At 50.5% G+C, this 18,962-nt stretch overlaps 5 protein-coding genes across 5 annotated transcripts; 3 read left to right on the top strand and 2 right to left on the bottom strand.

Moving 5' to 3' along the window:
• Positions 1-670: 670 nt before the first annotated feature.
• BDW47DRAFT_18889 (glycoside hydrolase family 72 protein) lies at positions 671-2,880 on the bottom strand. The gene is made up of 4 exons (XM_024818406.1): positions 2,635-2,880; positions 2,501-2,564; positions 1,675-2,436; positions 671-1,612 (listed from the first exon to the last, which is right to left on the bottom strand). Exons 1-4 carry the CDS (start codon positions 2,716-2,718, stop codon positions 924-926), a joined length of 1,599 nt encoding a protein of 532 aa, XP_024673024.1. The 5' UTR covers positions 2,719-2,880; the 3' UTR covers positions 671-923.
• Positions 2,881-4,901: 2,021 nt separating this feature from the next.
• BDW47DRAFT_104104 (lactate 2-monooxygenase) lies at positions 4,902-7,051 on the top strand. The gene is made up of 4 exons (XM_024812254.1): positions 4,902-5,607; positions 5,662-5,683; positions 5,744-6,386; positions 6,447-7,051. The coding sequence occupies exons 1-4, from the start codon at positions 5,399-5,401 to the stop codon at positions 6,782-6,784; spliced, it is 1,212 nt and encodes a 403-aa protein (XP_024673023.1). The 5' UTR covers positions 4,902-5,398; the 3' UTR covers positions 6,785-7,051.
• A 156-nt stretch (positions 7,052-7,207) lies between these two features.
• On the top strand, positions 7,208-11,291 carry BDW47DRAFT_104100 (uncharacterized protein). Its single transcript, XM_024812253.1, has one exon. It carries the CDS (start codon positions 7,654-7,656, stop codon positions 11,098-11,100), a length of 3,447 nt encoding a protein of 1,148 aa, XP_024673022.1. The 5' UTR covers positions 7,208-7,653; the 3' UTR covers positions 11,101-11,291.
• A 97-nt stretch (positions 11,292-11,388) lies between these two features.
• Positions 11,389-12,296, bottom strand: BDW47DRAFT_104099 (uncharacterized protein). Its single transcript, XM_024812252.1, has 2 exons — positions 12,167-12,296; positions 11,389-12,074 (listed from the first exon to the last, which is right to left on the bottom strand). Exons 1-2 carry the CDS (start codon positions 12,278-12,280, stop codon positions 11,898-11,900), a joined length of 291 nt encoding a protein of 96 aa, XP_024673021.1. The 5' UTR covers positions 12,281-12,296; the 3' UTR covers positions 11,389-11,897.
• A 234-nt stretch (positions 12,297-12,530) lies between these two features.
• On the top strand, positions 12,531-16,906 carry BDW47DRAFT_104097 (DNA repair ATPase SMC5). Its single transcript, XM_024812251.1, has 3 exons — positions 12,531-14,390; positions 14,442-15,533; positions 15,583-16,906. The coding sequence occupies exons 1-3, from the start codon at positions 12,591-12,593 to the stop codon at positions 16,699-16,701; spliced, it is 4,011 nt and encodes a 1,336-aa protein (XP_024673020.1). The 5' UTR covers positions 12,531-12,590; the 3' UTR covers positions 16,702-16,906.
• The last annotated feature ends 2,056 nt before the right edge of the window (positions 16,907-18,962 follow it).

The following is an 18,962-nucleotide window of genomic DNA, read 5'->3' as shown; positions in this document are numbered from 1 at the left end:
AATGCGAGATCAGTCCATGATAACCACTGATTACTAGCTTATATCATCGTGCTGAAACTAGCCAGGGGGTCCAACTGGTATGCAACCAGACCACAGTAGGACAGACTACAAAAGTGAGCTCATGTGGGGAGTTGATAAGGCGGGCAGACTGCCAAGAATCCACACCGGGGATTATCGCGAAGAGATTTTTAACTTTTTAAAGTTGGGGGGTCTACCCACTCTTCACCCGATTAGTCCCTGGTTAGCTTAGTCGCCGTTTGCTATGGGAATAGTAGTCTTGAGAACTGATACTCCTCCCATATGGAGGTTGAGATACAAACAGATATGGATGATCCTGCTGGTTGGTCGACGCTAAAGTGGGATAAACTGTTCAACGTTGCAGGAAGATCGTCGTTTGACCCCCACTTTTGGTACTCTAGCAGCGTACCGACTCCGGGGTACTACTATGCGGACTAGCTGGGTGACGGCACACTTTCAGGAAGTATTTAAGAATATATTCATGACGTGGTAAATACTTATAATATATATATATATATTTGCATCAAAGTTACTCTAGTAATTAGAGAGCATAAAGAACATTTTATACATTTCGAAAGAGTCAAAGTACACTGTGTTAAAACTACTTGTTGAACCAACCGCGGATCATGATACCCGTTGGCAGTAAAGAGGACCTAGAAGATAGAAGGTATTTATTGAAAAGAATCCATCCACGAATTGGACGGTAAATTATGAACAATTATTAAAACGGTAATATACAGGGCAATCTTGATCAATCCAGTGCTTTCCCAGGGTCCAGGGGGCATATCACAACTTAGTCACAAGCTTTGAAGTAATCGCCATCCCAGCATGGCATGTAGTGCCAGAATGTCCACCTCCCATGCTCAATGTCTCCAGGTTGGTATTGGGAGACCCGGTAATTCGATTTACATGAAGATCATGCCAGCACCAGCGGTCATAGCGCAGACCAGATAAGCGGAGAGCGACAGGATACCAAAGTTGAAGCTGGGAATGGCTAGAGGGCTGGCAGCGGACGTACCACTAGCAGAGCCTTCACCGTCACCTGCGGTTGGGGCAGCATTGACGGTGCCACTGCCGTCCTTACCAGCCTCCTTGATAAGCTTCGCGCAATTACCCTCAGGCTTCTCGGCGTCGTCAAGTTCGGCAGTTCCATCGAAGTCGCAGGCAGTGTCTTTCTTGCCGTTCAGCTCGTAGTAGGTGTTGTACGCGTGCGAAAGCTGCTCGGTCGGGTTACACATGCTGTAGGCTCCGTACGACCCCTTCTTGGGGTTGGTGGCAAACCCGGCGCAGGCTTCCTTGTCCATGCCACAGACTGAGCCGAAGAGGTCACCAAGATCTTCCGGGTCAATGTCGTCCTTGGCTTTACAGGATAGGCTCTTGACCATGCACTTGCAGAGCTCGCGGTTCGGGGTTGGGGGGAGCTTCTCATGAGCTTTCCAGGTCCCACTGATGTTGGGGCATTGACGGAGCTCAATGTTCTTGGCGGTGTATTCATCGAGGGTGGTACCCTTGGGGTCTACCTTCTCCATCTGTTTCTTGAAAGCCCCAAAATCCTTTAGCTTCTTGGCCTTGCCATCGTCGAGTTCAACCAAGCCTGGGGAACAGTCAGAAGAAAAACGGAAACCTGCCAAAGTTGAAAGGAGTGATGAGACTTACCGTATTCGTTATCTTCCTGGAAGTACATGTACATAATTCCACCACTGATGGCAGGAGTCATCTTGTCGCCATAGAGTGCCTTGACTTCGGTGAAGGGGCGGGGCTTGACCTCGTTGCAACCATACTCAGCGAAGAAGACAGGAACAGAGAAACCAGTGAACTGCTTAACAACATCATCATAGCCAGACTTTTCAAACGAGGAATCGCCACACCATGAGTAGATGTTGTAACCCCAGAAGTCAACTGTCTCATCCTCCTCACCACAGTAGAAGTAGTCAACAAGGTTGTCACGGATCTCGGCATCATCATTGGTGGCATAACCGACGCCCATCTTGCGGTAGTTTTTCCTCTTGATATACTGCTTCATATCACGAACAGCCGCCTTGACAAAGGCACTGGCCTCGGTGTTTTTCTTGTCATTGGTGACCTCATTTCCAGCAAAGAATCCGATAACATTGGAATAGGGTGCCAATTCATCAATGACAGCGGTGTACCGCTCATAGAGATCATCGTTCCACTTAGGGTCCTTGCGGTTGATCGAAGTGGCAGGTTCCGACAGGTCAGCAACCACATAGATACCGGCTTCATCAAGCATCTTCATGCACTCCTTGTGGTCCGCCTTGGGGTCGATTTGATAGGCACGGATGGTGTTTGTCTTAAGTTCCTTCAGGAGGGGTATGTCACGCTTGCAACCCTCAACATCGGCTATGCTATCCTTGTACTTTTTGCCGCCGCTGTCGCTGCCCTTGCCAGCCCATTCCTCTGTACACACAACGATGTTATGTTTTGTGGTTTACGGTCGAATTGGGTGTTAGGCATCACTCACGTTGATAGGCAATACCGCGCATAAAGAACTCCTTCCCGCTGGTCTTGTAGAAGAATTTCTGGCCCTTAATTTGACAAGATTATGTTAGTTCATCACTTGATAACCAGACACTTGTGGTGTATAAGAGCGCCCACCTTCATCACAATGGGATCCAGCTCAGCAGATACCATCGATCCGGCCAACACGGCCGTACTGGCCAAGATGGTAGAAAGCCTCATGGTTACTGTAGTTGTGACTTCTATGAATCAACTTGAACTGGGAAGGAAAGAAGAAAGAAAAATCAACAAGACTGGTGAAAAGGGGTGAAGTGCCACGACAAGGGTTGGCAACTAGGCTGAATAGGAATGGCGTCGCTCTTGGGACCCCGGATTCACCTAAGGAAACTCGTCTGGGGATTTCTTTTGTTGGAAATAAAGGACTGATACATCTCATTTATCTGTTCTTCCATCTATCTAAGGGGGCGCCGCGCCACCAACATGACACATTATCCAATCTGGGAAAGTAGAGCTCCTTTTTCATAATCATCAGGCACCGGATTTTTTCGGCTGGAGGTTGCCGCCGAGGCGGGACCGTGCTAAATCAAAATATTCTCGCAAAATTGAGGCAGTGCAAATGAAGTTAAACGGATTGTCATTTCAGTGGCATCCACCCAAGCCTTGACATTCTCTTGGCGTGGGAGGAAGCGAGCAACAGCTGAGGTAACAAGTTCGAGCTGGACACTCAAGAAGCACCTTCAAAGGTCAGTATTTTCTTCTTTATCAAATCTAAGTGCTTGTATAGTCAAACAGCTTAATTATACTTCAAGATACAGTAATCTTCGATATCAGACTTACCCTCCCACTCTAAGGAATTATTCCCCGACCCTGACCAACCTGAAACATGCTAATCTAACCTTAGATTTCCTCGCAGAGATCTCTACTAGACTGTATTGTTTTCACTTGTAATACTCTGTATTAATTAAATTTAAGAAGTAAACTGGTGAATGATCAGGTCAGCACAACCGCACTGCAAAATCCGCACTGAACCACACGTGCGAGTTTGGAGGGGTCAGAATCCACAGCAGATTCAGATCCCTGAATAGAACCCGCACTAGGGTTAGTGTAGATACTAATGTCATGGCAGTCCAGAGGAACTACTGATTGACTACTGAATGAAGGAGCCTAGGAGGTATCCGCGCTGATCTTCAATTACTTTGTTTATAAGATCATAATTCCAAAAACCTGCGAGTTTAAACCGAATTCGTCCCGAATGCCACTCTACTCTTAATTTGATAGTTTGACCAACTTGAAGATCGCCATGGCAATGTTTATAAAATATGAATTAATCCTAGTGCTCTGTCAGGATAACAGGAAAATATGAGATTGGAGTACAGAAGTGAGTAATGAACATTCTGAATAGTATTACCTAAAAATCTGTCAAGTAAGTTAGCTCAAGCTGGAATAAGAGATACTTGAGCAAGTCATATGAAATATACACATGAAATTATCTCAGGGGCAGGAGGCAAGGCAAGGACTTATTATGCTAATCTTGTAAAGGACTAGTCATACACTATAGACCAAGGGGTGACTAGGTAAGAAAGGCATGATAGTTTCATGACAGAGCAGTATAAAACCAATCAGAATATTGGCCCCTTTGGTCCTTCCTGGTGATGGATTAAGCGAGCGGTGGGGGTCCTTGGCAGTGTCAGTAGGAACAGGATCCCTAACAAATCCCCTGTGATAAAGCGTTTTGGGGAGTGATAGATGATAGATCTTATCTTATTTTATGAGACAGAAAAAAATGCTCTGATAATTTGGATTATTACGGGTAGTATCTGCTAGAGTTAAATAGTTAGCTGTAAAGATGTATTTTAGTAAAGAACAAAGGTGGATTGCAGGGCTTCACTGGTCTATCAATTTTTTCAATGACTGTGATCTAATTACAGAGTAGTAGATTTCTAAATCCAATAAAAGATCTAAACTGGTCTCCGTTTACCAGCTCCCAGTCGTACCTAATAGGTCTACACCGTCTGAGAGTGAATAACAACTACTAACTAGTGATAACAGGCTATCTCACTTGCTCTTCTCCTACTTATCATTCTTATAAATTAGGAAAGCTAATTGATTCGTTATGTCTACAGAGTAGGTAGAGCATCATGTGCTGGAGATTTAGTCAATGAGTTATCTCCTGGATGATCATGCTTCCCCTCCTCACGCTTTTAAGGCCTGACTTACACTCCCTTGAATATACCTGTGGGTCATGACTGTAGATGTAACCAAGATATTAGATTTCAAAGTCTGGAATCCAGAGAGGAAACAGGCAGGCGAACTGGCGAAACATTCTTTTCTTCAACCAAAGAAATGAAGCGCTTGATTCCTACGAGATTTGCTAGCGGAATGACTCGAAATCGGATCAAGTATACAGCAGACCGTGTTGTGAAAAGATGCTATCTGATTATCCAAGCAACTGGGGAAACGATACGATCTGATGTCCTATGCCAGATAGAAACTCTATCCTTGTGGTAACCAGACGGGCATTCCCACCGGGCATAGAATGTCAAATTGCCTTACATGTAGTAATGGAAAGCAAGCCCCCAACAGTAAGTAAAAGACGAGTGGGTCACTGCGCACATACTATGATCTCTGTACATCTTCCCTGCATCGACCATGCCCTGGAGGAGTCGACTGCGTTGTTCCTGTTAAAGCAAGATGTGGTCGTGTGGAGACACCACACCTCTTAACTGCGTTAGGAACGCTCCGAGCTGAATGAATATCCTTGCCGAGGCTAATAAGCTCGGGTGCGGGGGAGCATCACCCTACCCGGTCAATCCAACCTCATCTCAGTTATTAACATCCTCCAACTTAATTATACCCCAATTGAATACTTACAACACCCATTGACTTTTCGGATTCCGCCAATATGCCCGAACGATACGGCGATTACCAGACGGAGATCTATGGCCAGGGGGCCATTGCGGGTCTGCGACCGAACGTCACGACCGACCCACGTTTGCTCGAAGAACAGGCGAAGAAGGCCCTGGGCGTCCGCGGCTACAATTATGTCGCGGGAGGTGCTGGAGAGAAAGCGACGATGGACAGCAACCGATTGGCTTTCCGTCAATGGAAGTTGTAAGCTGTTTCTTTCGGAGACTCGTTCGGTACTGCACTGACAATACATTGAAGGATACCCCGCATGTTGAGGCCGGTACGTGTGGGCTGTCAGGCGCAGTCGCTCGCGATTTACTAACGGACATCGCCGATATAGATGGACAAGCAGGACCTTAAGGTGAACCTCTTCGGCCAGGACTACCCTTCTCCGGTTCTCATGGCGCCGGTCGGCGTGCAGAGCATATTCCACGAAGACAAGGAGACCGGTCTAGCCGAAGCGTGCTCCGAAGTCGGCATCCCGTATACCCTGAGCACGGCAAGCACCAGCTCGATCGAAGAAGTGGCCCAGTCGAACGGAGACGGAAAGAGATGGTATCAGCTTTACTGGCCCCAAAGCGACGATATCACCCTGTCGCTGCTGAAGCGCGCGAAAGAAAACGGATATTCCGTCCTCGTAGTCACGCTCGATACTTGGTCCTTGGCATGGCGACCGGCCGATCTGGACAACGCATACGTTCCGTTCTCCACGGGTGTTGGGTGCCAAAATGGCTTTTCAGATCCCGTCTTTCGCGCCAAGTTCGAGAAGGAGACTGGTACCAAGGTGGAAGATGACATTCTGAGCGCGTCGAGGGCCTGGATCAGCGATGCGTTTCCCGGTCAACCGCCCACGTGGGAGAGAATTGCCTTCCTGCGGAAGAATTGGGAGGGTCCGCTGGTCCTGAAGGGCATCCAGCATGTAGATGACGCTCGATTCGCACTCAAGGCCGGGTGTGACGGTATCGTTGTCTCGAACCATGGCGGTAAGTTCAGCAGATCTACGTGCGTCTGACACTAGTGCAAATCCGCTAACTATCATTCAGGCCGACAGGTGGACGGGGCCATCGGCTCCCTGGAAGTACTACCGGAGATTGTCGACGCCGTGGGCGACAAGATGACGGTCCTGTTTGACTCCGGCGTCCGGACCGGTGCCGACGTCATCAAGGCCCTTTGCTTAGGCGCCAAAGCAGTCCTCGTTGGTCGGCCCTTCATATACGGCCTGGCTATTAACGGCAAACACGGTGCCAAATCGGTGATGCAAGGTCTCCTGGCCGATTTATGGCAAAACATGTCTCTGGCTGGAATCTCCGGAGTCGCCGAGTGCACTCGCGATAGGCTCCGAAAAGTCCCGTACGGAGGTGATGCGAAGGCCATGCTGTGAGATCAGACGCTAGTAGCCCGATGTAAAAAATAATCATCATATCTCAGGCGATAGGGGATCGCCAGCGAAATCAGGCATTCAGGCTGTCATTCCGGCACAGCTCATGTATGATTACTCATCAGCTATGATGCCATCCTTGTGACGGTCGGCACAAGAGACATCACAGACCCTGCGATGAGACAAATAGTAACATATCCATGTCAGAATCCTCCTTAAAATTTGAACATGTCATGGATCCACCCAGCTAGTTACGAAGTGATGTAGAAGATAGAAGTGGTCGGGATGATGTATGTTTCGAGCAACTTCTCCGTAGTCAGAATGTTGAATGTTGGGGCGACCACTGGAAAATCACATGCCCGCATATGATTCTCGCCCATCCCGGTCATTCTGTCGCCCCCCTCGTCGTCTCTCGTCCAATCTCAATCTCAGCCCAAATCCCAACCCAACCGATCCATACGCGTCTCGATCTCTCCCCTGATCCGCATCACTTGGAATCTTCTGGATTGTGACTCGCTCGTCTAATCTGGATCTACCGAGTCTCTTCTCGCCTGGACTCGACAGCCGACACTAATGTAATGACAATGCAACACTACTGAGTTATTGTGCCTTACAGGTGTTTGTCAGCCAGGAACCCACTCACTGACGCAACACGTTGGCAGACTTGATTTGGCAATTTGTTCTCGTGTTATCTCCAGTTGATTATATCATTATTGTGGTGGTTCTGGTTCGTCTGTGATATCGCTGCTCTCCGACTGTTCCTCGGCAACCGAACATCCACCGTTCATTGTTCATGGCTACAAGAAGGAAATTCCCATCGCCAATGAGCTACTTAGTCAGGTCTCTCTAAATCATCATATCAATGACTCGCAATGTCGCGGTTCTTAGGTTTTGTCCCGTCACTGACGCGTGGGGGAGCCCAGCCCAAGCGTGAGGAGGCGGTCCCCAGCGACAATGCGAGCCATGCGCCTGCGACTTCGGGCATCACGTTACTCCCACGGCCCATCGCATCGATGGTGTCTCTCTTGACGCAATCGACGTCCCTCTCACTCCGGGTGGGCACCTTCTTCGGGGGGGTAGCGTTGGATGCGTCGCGGGCGACAACGCTGACCGGGTTGGAGCTTAGCAGGGGGGTGATTGAAGCCATATTGACAAGGGCTGGTCGTGATGTTGCGATTCGCAGCGGTGGTGAGCAGGGCAAGTTGGAGGCGGAGTCTCTGCTCGAGCGGAGCTTAGCGGCACTACACACCACAATCACGTCGGCATCGTTCTTCGCGGCGGCAACGTTCCACCTGTCTTCTACGACGCTTTCCTCCGCTTCCTATATGTCGCAGGCTCTCTTATCTACGCTTGATGCGCTACTTGGATCTACGGAGTCTTCGAGAGCAATCGCGGCAATCGTAACCCTCATCCGAAGGGAGTTTAAAAACCAGAGTCTGGAGGATGGGACCGAGAAAGTCAGTGCTGGGGATCTCCTAGTTGGGACAGTGGGGTTTGCGATGCTGCAGCGCTGGGGTAGGAAGAATACGGAGCGAGACATCCACGAGAACGGCGGCGATGAGATCATTTGGGATGTGGTCATCCTGGATAATGGTGCCCGGGCCGATGTTGTTGGTACGCATGAGATGTCCATGAGACAATCCCTGGATGTTCCCTGTGAGAACCGGCGTTCCTCCTTCATATCGCCTGGAGCCGACGAGGAAAGATTTGACGCCGTCCGACGGCCGCCGAGCATGATCGAACCCCCTGAAAGCCTCTACTTGTCGCTCCCCACGGCAAATCAACATAATATCTCCGACGAGGATATACGATCGTACATAATGCGACAGCTCCCCCAAGGATGTCGCGCTTCCATCACCACAAACATGGTTACAGCTCGCACCATTACTGTCGATGTTTTTGATGACGATAATGCTGAAATTGCTGCTCCGCCGGGTACCATGATGGTCGAAGAACGTTTCCACAACAGTGATTTTGGCAATGCCAGCAGTGCAAATACACCGCAGTTGCCCAAGCACACCGTTGTATTTCGGACCGCTTTCAACAGATCGCAAAGCGCAGATTTCAGACCTTCATCATCAAGAAATGATCAAGCCGATGTTTACGAAGTCGATGCAGAGCCCCATAAACAGATCTTAGATCATGATAACAACCGATCTTCCTCCAATGGCGACCCTAGATGGCAAGAAACAAACAGCCACCGATTGTCGGAAGGAAAACCTTCTCTCACGAAGCCAGCAGGCAATCGTTACGTCCGATACTCGACAGGCACCGACCAAAAACATGCTCCTGAAAACAAAAATAATGTATCGGGTAGTTCTGACGGTTCCAAAGGCACATCTCAGAAAGGTTCCTTTTCAAGATTAGCACAGAGGGTAAAGCCTGCTGGGCCGGGAAAAAGCGACCCGGCAAAACGCCCATATCTGCGGTCGCCTTTTGAAAGATCCGAGGAGTCTGCACAACGTGCCAAATCATCGGCTCGCAAACCGTTACCCCAAAGACCTTCTGGGCAGCCTATCCCTGATGAGCGGGCAGCTGGGGTATCTGCATATTCGAGGAGCCGGCCCTCATCACCCTTAGCAAACCGAGGTATCCCAAGATCACCGGTCCAGGCGTCACAATTACGATCCGTTCCTTCTCCAACTACACGCCGTACGAACCCCCGCGATACGCGGAACTCAATGAGTGATTTTTATAGCTTCAACGAAAGGAATGAGGAAATATTGATGGCCCAAGCCGACACTCATTCAATCCACTCTATCGACGGGCGGCCAGGGTCCCCGACACTTGTGCGCAGCAGCAGTTCGATGTCTTTGACTAGATCCGAAGCAGACGTCACGATTTCTGTCAATGACAAGCGACCGAACACTCCTATGCATCAACGATCTAAAACATACACTCCAAGCATGTACTCTGTGGCAACCGCGGGCTCGGATATGTCCCTAATACTTGCTCACCGTTCGCGGAAGAGTGCCTATGATGACAACGAAACCATACAAGAACTAAACCGCAGCGGTTCAGTTCCAGGGATTTTCCCTCAAAAGCATCTTGTACAGAATATCAGGCGCTTCTGCCGCTTTGCATCCGGGTCATACGGGTCAAATGCTCTCAAGGTCATGGGCGTTCCGCAGACGGCTAGAGCTCTGACCTATGAAGCACCCGACACTCAGGAGCATAATGACTTTTCAGATCATATTGGGCTTCCCGCCTCCGCGATTCTCCTGTCGTCTTTTGTCGATCCTGCAGGCGGCTCCAACGCTGCTGGAGAAACCGACACCGGGTTTCCTCTAGTCCATTATCTATTTCTAGACCACGAGTCAAAGGCAGTCGTCTTGACTCTCAGGGGAACGTGGGGTTTTGAAGATGTTCTTACAGACATGACCTGTGACTATGATGATCTCGAGTGGCAAGGGAAGAGCTGGAAAGTCCACAAGGGCATGCATGCCTCTGCGAGACGTCTGTTGATGGGAGGTGGTGGAAGGGTCATGATCACCATCCGAGCGGCCCTTGAAGAATTCCCGGAATACGGTGTCATCTTCTGCGGCCACTCATTAGGAGGCGGAGTTGCCGCCCTGCTTGCAACAATGGTATCCGAGCCCAGCAGCGAAGAAACCGGAACGGCCTTTATAACCGCCTCATACAAATCGAGCAGACGACAAATGCTTCCCAGCGGGACTGGCGAAACAGACAGTCGCGTCGCGCATTACCTCCCACCCGGGCGGGCTGTACATGTATACGCGTACGGCCCGCCCGCAACCATGTCGCCCTTCCTCCGCCGTGCGACACGCGGGCTGATCACAACCGTGGTCAACGGCCAAGACGTAGTCCCCAGTCTATCCCTAGGAATCCTGCACGACATGCGCACAGTATCACTAGCCTTCAAAAGCGACATCAGTGATGCCAAGTCGCACGTGCGATACCGGGTCTGGGAAGGCCTACGGAACAGCATCATCAACAAATTCTACGTCAACGAGCCCCCCATGCTTCTGCACGCCGGCGACGGAGTCGGCGAAGACGCTTGGGCCTGGAAGACTCTGAAGGGGCTCAGGGACGAAATGCTCGCCCCCAAACTCATGCCTCCCGGCGAGGTCTTCGTGGTGGAGACCATGCGCGTCCTGCAGCGGAACGCTTTCACAACTGAAACGAATAACGACGGCTATCTCGGTAAACCGGCGACAAGGGTGCAGCTGAAGTTCATCCGAGATGCAGAGACTCTTTTCGGGGAGCTGAGATTTGGCTCCGGGATGTTCAGCGATCATAACCCGGCCAGATATGAAACTAGTCTTGCTGCCCTTGCGCGCGGTGTCATAGACGATTAACGTGTGACGATCCTTTCTACAACATTACTCCATCATTCCTCTTGCTTATTTCCCTTTTGTTCTTTCATATTCGGCATATATCGAGTGATTTTCCAAGATTTCAGAACCTAGAAATTGTTTACAATCATCTGTCATTTGATACTATTTTTTGGTTTTCTTTTGTCTAGATCTGTGCTGGTACATTGGCATTTCGACCGCCTTACATATTTCCTCTTGGACGTTGGAATATACCCACTATTTATACTCATAGATTAGAAATTAGAATCATTTCATTTGAGATTGACTTGACCTGATCCATCCGGGGATATTGGTTCGTCCTGGTAAAGCAGAGGCTGCTCCCACATGCTGGTAGAAAAGATCAACCTTCCGTATCCGTACGAAAGATAAGGCACATCTTTGTCTCATGATTGTCCATGGTCGGATGGGTCGGATTTAGGAGCAGCATGGATCCGTCTAATTACTTCACGATATTCCCCGATGGGAAGCCGTCCACGGTCCAGCATAGAGCCCTCATCAAAGCCGGGGACTGTGAGCTCTGTCGGCATTGGAGGCGGAACCCATCACAGCAATCAGACACCCGGGTTCTATGAAGCGCGGACAAAAAGGCGCCCCCTTCATAGTGTCACAGAGGTCCCGACATCGCCGGTCTTAATCCACCTATCTCCGATATCATATCTTCAATCGTAGCGAACGTCAGTTCCAAGCGGCGACTCGAACGGCGGAATCCGGCGGAACACATACAACATCCCCCACCTCAGAAGTAGGTCGGCATATACACTCAATCACCCATCAATCCATCACGGATCCCCATTCTTTGGGCCACCAAGTCCCTTCCTCTTCTTATCCTCAACCCTCGCATCCAAGTCATCCAGCTGCTTCTGCACATGGAGCCTCTTAGACGACAGATTTTCTCGAATACCCTGGAGGGTCGCGATGCGCTCGTCGAGAGTGGCTTCTTGTTTTTTCTGGACTTGCTGTAAATTAAGATTAAAGACGTTAGCAAATCATTGTTTCCTCATTTCCGAGGGGGTTTTCTGTTTTGTTCTTCTCGTCCACATATACGTACCTGACCAGCTTCCTGGCCGGTTTTGATCCCTGCGCCGTAGAGGGATCCCGCGATTGTGATAGCCGTGACGGCGCCCGTCAGGACAAGACGCTTGTAATTCCGAGGAGCAGACATAGTGTTATGTATGGATATTATATTCCAATCCGTCAATCATACAGATCTGAAATGTCCCAGGTCCGGAGCTCTAAAGACACCGCGGAGAAATGCACTAAACTGCCACACTACACCGCCTACTATATCTGGAAGAAGATTGATCCCGCATTTGGTATCGCGTCGCGTCACCGCGTGTGTCACGTTAAACTTCCATTGTTTGAATCGGACAAAGAAAGGCAGGACAGGACATAACACCACCACCCCCACCTCCGTTTTCTCTCGGTGGTTTTTTGAAAGAATTTACTATGCAACTCACTCAGTAATACCTGATATGCCTTCTGCAACGACGGTTCCGCGCCGTCGACGGCGAGACGAGGACGACGAGGACGAGAACGATAATCCCCGCGAGGACGCCTCTGCTTCTTCTTCCGCCGACACGAGGGATCCCTCGCCTGCGTCGCAAAGTTCCGCCCCTGACAGCAAACGTCCACGATTGTCGAATGCGAATGCGAATGCGGGGGGAAATAGTGGCGGCGAAGAAGACTCCAATAACGAGGAAGAGGGGTCTAATAACGAGGACGAGGAGAGCGGCACGGAAGATGGAGACTCGGGATCCAACTCTGACGGCGTCAGTGAGGATGGAATAGACGCTCCAGCGTCGATACCTCACTCCGCTGCTGTTAGTAGGAAAGGCAGTAGCGCCCAGGCGTCAAGAACGCACTCCGTTGCTGCCAGCCAAAATGGCACTGGCCCCCGAACATCGCAAGCTTCCGCCCCCGCCAGCAAGCGTCCCCGATTGTCAAACGCAGAGGAAAGCAATCGCAGCGAAGAGGAGTCCAGTGATGAGAACGAAGAGGAGGACGAAGAGAACGGCAGTGAATATGAAGCCCCGGGATCCAACTCCGATGGCGCCAGTACCATTCTCACTGGTGCCCAAACGTCGCAAGTGAACTCCGCCCGTGCCAGCCAAAGTGGCCCTAATACCCAAGCGTCAAGGTCGAACTCTACCAATGCCGGCCAGAATGGCGACCAAAGCGGGGTCAACCAGGAAGGATACAAGCCCGGTGCTATCCTACGCATCAAAGTTACAGACTTCGTGACGTACACGGAGGCGGAATTTCACCCCGGTCCAAAGCTGAACATGGTGATTGGACCCAACGGGACGGGTAAAAGTACCCTGGTATGCGCCATATGTCTGGGATTAGGATGGGGTCCCCAGCACCTGGGACGCGCGAAGGATCCCGGCGAGTTCGTCAAGCATGGCTGTCGAGAAGCTCATATTGAGATCGAGCTGGCAAAAGGCCCCAAGCAACGCCAAAACCCCGTCGTCGGTCGGACAATCAAGCGCGACGGCAACAAGAGCACGTTCTCGCTGAACGGGAAGAGTGCATCCCGACAGGAGGTTCTCAATCTAGCGCGCTCTTTCGCCATCCAGATTGACAATCTCTGTCAGTTTCTGCCACAGGACAAGGTCAGCGAGTTTGCAGCTCTGACGCCCATCGAGCTGCTTGCTTCCACGCAGAGGGCAGCTGCCGGCGCCGAGATGACTGAGTGGCATGATAATCTGAAGTCCCTCCGCGCCGAGCAGAAGAAATTGCTGGGAGAGAGTACTGGCGATCGGGAACTGCTGACGAACCTCGAGGGTCGCCAGGAGATGCAAAGGGCGGATGTAGAGCGCATGCGGGAACGATCTCTGGTCAAACGGAAAATTGAAATGTTGGAAACCCTCCGTCCGGTAATAAAGTACCGGGAGGTCCATGGGAACTTCAAGGGGATGCAAATCCAAGCAAAAGACATCGAGAAAGAGCTTGACAATCTCAAAATCGAGCTCGAGCCGGCGCTGAGAGCAGTGACCGAGAAACAACAGTATTGCGTCCGGCTGGACGGATTCATCGAACGTCAGCAGCGAGCTGTTGAACAGGCTGACAGTGCCGCTACTGCTCTTGGCAAGAAGATCGAGCAGAACGAATATCAGATGAAAGACCTCGATAGGCAAATTGAGTCGGAAAAGAAATCTGGCACCAAGCACCGGCAAGATGCCCAGCAGATCCAGCAGACTATCAACAAATTACGACGCCAGCTGAACGACGAGCCAATTGAGTTTGACGTTGACTGGTACAATGAGCAGATTGTAGGTTCACCTAATACAGGACAGGTTTTACATTTGCTGACGATAGAGTAGAGAGAAAGACGACTGCAAGTCAGGGAAATCGTGGAAAAGGCTACCCAGATGAAAGAAGAGCGAAGGCCACTCGTCAACACGGTCACGGACCGGAATAATCAAATAAAACAGGCAGAGCAGCAATTGCGTGGGTTGGATTCTCAGTCAGGGCGGCAAGAAGCGAAGCTCAAAACTGCATCCTTCGATTCTTTCAAAGCCTACAAGTGGATTCAGGAGAACCAAGATAAGTTCGAGAACGAGGTCTTCGGCCCTCCAATGGTCACCTGCTCTGTGAAGGATCCCAAATTCGCCGATGCAGTGGAAATGCTTCTATCGAAGTCGGATTTCACAGCTTTTACAGTCCAGAGTCGCAATGACTTCAAAACACTGCAACGGGCTCTTAACATAAACATGAAGCTTCACGACATCAGCATCAAGACATCTACAGCCCCATTGGAGAATTTCACAAGTCCTCTACCGAAAGATGAGCTGAAACAGCTGGGATTCGACGGATGCGCAATCGAGTACCTCGAAGGGCCAAGCCCCGTTCTCGCCAATCTTTGCAGTGAGAATCGCTTGCACCAAACACCGATCAGTATTCGGGATATCTCGGAGGAAGCCTACAATAAGATGGCAGAAGGGCCGCTCGGTTCCTGGGTGGCTGGAAAACAGCACTACCAGGTAACCCGGCGGAGAGAATACGGGCCGTCTGCTACCTCCACTCGTGTGAGGCCAGTGAGGCCAGCAAAGGTCTGGACGTCTCAGCCCGTGGACACTTCGACGAAAGAAGCAATTATACGGAATATACAGATGCTCCAAGATGAGGTCAAAGAAGCCAAAGAAAAGATGGAAGTCGATCAAGGCGCACTCACTCAGTTAGGCCAGGATAAGGATCGACTCGAACAGGAAAGGATCGAACTGGAACGAGAAAAGTCCGATAAACAAACTGCCCTTACCAACCACAGGGCTATCCCTGAGAGAATCCGTCAACAAGAAGCCAAGCAGAAAACCGTCCAGGACGGTTTTGAGGAGATTAGGACCAGAGTTCTGAACTTCCGCGGCCAGCAAGACCAAATTTCCATTCGAAAAGCCGAGGCAGCGCTTGAATACGCTGTAAGTATTACTGTCTCGAATTTCACCACGGCTAGCTAACAAACCATAGAGCGCGGTTACGAATCTCCGTGTTCTGTATGAGGAACTCATCAAATGGAAGGTCCGGCGCGTTGAGGGCATATCAGATCTGGACTATCTCAAAGAACGGAATGCCACACATAGACAGACGCTGGAGACTAAGCGTGAAGAGCTGAATGCAGCGCAAGACGAGATCAAGGCCATGTCTGACACGGTCAGGGAACTATCCAAGGAGGCTCAGAAAATCGTCAAGGCCTCGAAGAACCAGCCCGACATAGTCGAGTTAATCCCAACTCTAGTCGAGCACACGGTCGACCAACTTGAGGCGGACATCGACTCCGAGAAGGCTCGTCTGGACCTCACGCAAGGAGGAAGCACCTACATCATCAAGGAGTTCGAGGAGCGCGAACGACAGATCAAGAAGCTGCAGGAAAGACTCACCAAGTTCGAGGAGCAACTCCGCGAATACGAGCACGCCATTCGAGAGATCCGCTCCAAGTGGGAGCCCAAACTAGACGCGCTCGTGAGCAAAATCAGCGACGCCTTTGGCGATTCATTCGCGCGCATCGGATGCGCCGGCCAGGTGTCCCTGTACAAGGGCGAGGACGAATCCAACACAAACACCGAAGAAGGCCAGCCCAGCAGCGGTAGCGGCGGTACCGACTTCGACCAATGGTCCATCCAGATCCACGTCAAGTTCCGCGAGAACGCAAGTCTTCAGCTTCTAGACTCCCACCGCCAGTCGGGCGGCGAACGAGCCGTTAGCACAATCTTCTACCTCATGGCGCTGCAGTCCCTCTCCGCGTCTCCTTTCCGCGTCGTCGACGAGATCAACCAAGGTATGGACCCGCGCAACGAGCGGATGGTGCACGAGCGCCTAGTGGACATCGCATGCGCACCAACGACCAAGGACGGCGGCGGGGGACAGTACTTCCTCATTACACCCAAGCTTCTCAGCGGCCTGGTCTACAAACAAGGCATGCGCGTCCTCTGCATCGTCAGCGGCGAGCACATGCCGAAGGACTACCACGAGCTTGATTTCCGCGGGGCTGTCCAGCGGATGCGAGCGGTACGGAGCAAGCAGAACGGCAAGGGACGGGCCATTGAAGCGAACCCGCACCGAGGAGGTGGTGTCGAAGCTGCTGGTTGAGGTGGTTGATGTTGGGTGGCTGCTGATAGCGTTTGTGATACCTTTTGTTTAGGATGCTTTGGGCGTATTGTCTGGATGTTGTGTAGGTGTTGGCGGTTCCTGGGTTAAGGATATTAGCGGTACATATTTGAATTGGTTGTTTATAGTTGTCTCTTGTTATGCTGTGTATATGGAATCATTGAATGATTGTTCTGGTGTGGAGTACGGAGTAGATAGGCTGGTACTTCTCTATTCATATGGAAGCAACGACATATACAACCAACATATTGTTCTGATATATATAGTAGAATGAATGATTACAATAGTCAGGCACACTATTTATCTATGTAGAAGCAGGGTCTTGTCCCTGTTGCTTTTGAATTCGTCTGTTTTATCTTAATATATAATCACCATGCATGGCTTGACAATCTCAGCAATCCCACAAAGATTGATTGTTCCTATCTGTTGGATATTAAGACCCTACAACTCGCCAATTGGTGTTTTTGGTCGAACGGCCAAGATCAAAAAAATGCTAACATCGTCAACTCATGTCTATTTATTATGTGGCATTCTTAGATACTTGATATGGATGTATCTCCACATTTTCAGTAGATATCGACACAAAAAGCGATATATATTTATGATTTCATACGCCTAGCCAGGCTATGATACCACCAGATACCTCTACCAGTATCAAGTCCAACCCCTAGCATATTCTGGGAGTATTACCCAAGGATGTACCAACCAAGGATTTCCAAACCCAATACGTTAGAGCAGCCACCGCCCACTCGATACCACCCCGAAATCCCTCAAGACGGCGCAGAAATATGCTCATTTGCCCAACAGCTCCCACAAGCCCAAAGAAAGCCATAGTAATAGCAGTAACAGTGAGTCAAGGGCATGTACGGATGGAATCCGACCCTCTGCGTCTGCCCAAGTAGCAAACAGCGCTGTATGTAGACAGAGTGCATGTATTATGCGCGCAGCAGGTAGCATGCAGTACACACCCACCATCAAGGCACTTGATGTTGCATCCTACTCGCTGACCTCGGATCCCTCCCATCCACAATGGCAATGTGAGTGAGCGGGTGCGTGGATGGATTACATACGTGTCATATCACATATGCATCTCGTTCTTCACCTATCATGTATCTTCCATCAGACCACACGCACACACACACAGATAGGGAGAGGAAAAGAGACCTAGGCATTTCCAACAAGTCAGTGCGAGGGATCAAGATAATTGGTGTGTCACCAAATATAGGAATATCAGTTAAGCGCTTCATTTCGTCTGTGGGGTGCTAAGGAGCCCCAAGCGTGTCCTGACCGTCCCACCATAAACCTCCTGATCCATGATCCATGATCCGTGATCCATGTGGCCGTGGCTCTGGAAAGGATGCTGAGGTGTGACAGGAATTGAAGGCGTGCATACGGGGCTGATTCAATCTGAGGGGGGTGGTGTGTGGAGGCTTGGAGATAATTTCATTTCCCCCTCGTCTTGTACGAATTGGATGATTTGTCTCCCCCGTACGAATGGCATCCGACTGCCCTTCCCCGTGTCGAAGAAGAAAGTTGTGATAGATGGGAATATCAAATGATACTCAGCCAGCCCCTGGACCGCCTGAGGCAGCAGGCGACAAACAAAAGCAAAAGGTTGGCCTGAGTCCGAGACCCGTGACCGGGAGGATCCAAGCGCCTCCGATGATGATCATCCCCGGGGGATCAAAGCCCCTGCTTCTTCTTCCCTTTTCTCTCTCGCACTTCTGTTCCCCCCCTTGTCCTTTTGTTTCTCTTCTTTGATTAGGTGGTATTTTCCTGTTTCATGGCCAGAACCATGATCTTAGTCCACGCTAATGGTGGCCACCAACGTCGGGAATTTCCGACGCGGATCACTTAAGACGCATGGCCAATCCTTCTCGGGCCTTTTAACTTGCCAATCACAATCCCTGGCCATGATACCAGGTTGAGCTTGGGCGTCGAACGACTGGCCACCGCCAGTCTCTTGCTGATGATTATTTCCGTCCGCAAGTGCAAGTGGGCTGTGGATCACACCCCCCTTCCTCGACCACTCAGTATCGTCCGTTGTCCCAACTCAACTTTATCATCCTGGCGAAGGTCCATCTAACCTGCACGAATTGCCACGACACGCATCCACATCCTCATCATTGCCTTGTGTGCGTCGGGGCAGTGTCCAACCAGTGTGGGTAGAAATAGCCGGGGATCGTCGTCATACATCAGGAGGGATCGGCGTGGCCACCGTCTGGATCGGGCGCGCGGGGATG

The sequence above is a fragment of the Aspergillus candidus genome, assembly GCF_002847045.1.
Source record: "Aspergillus candidus strain CBS 102.13 unplaced genomic scaffold BDW47scaffold_16, whole genome shotgun sequence".
Classification (NCBI taxonomy): domain Eukaryota; kingdom Fungi; phylum Ascomycota; class Eurotiomycetes; order Eurotiales; family Aspergillaceae; genus Aspergillus; species Aspergillus candidus.
Note: the sequence above shows the minus strand (reverse complement) of the source record. Positions and strands in the feature narration are given on the sequence as shown.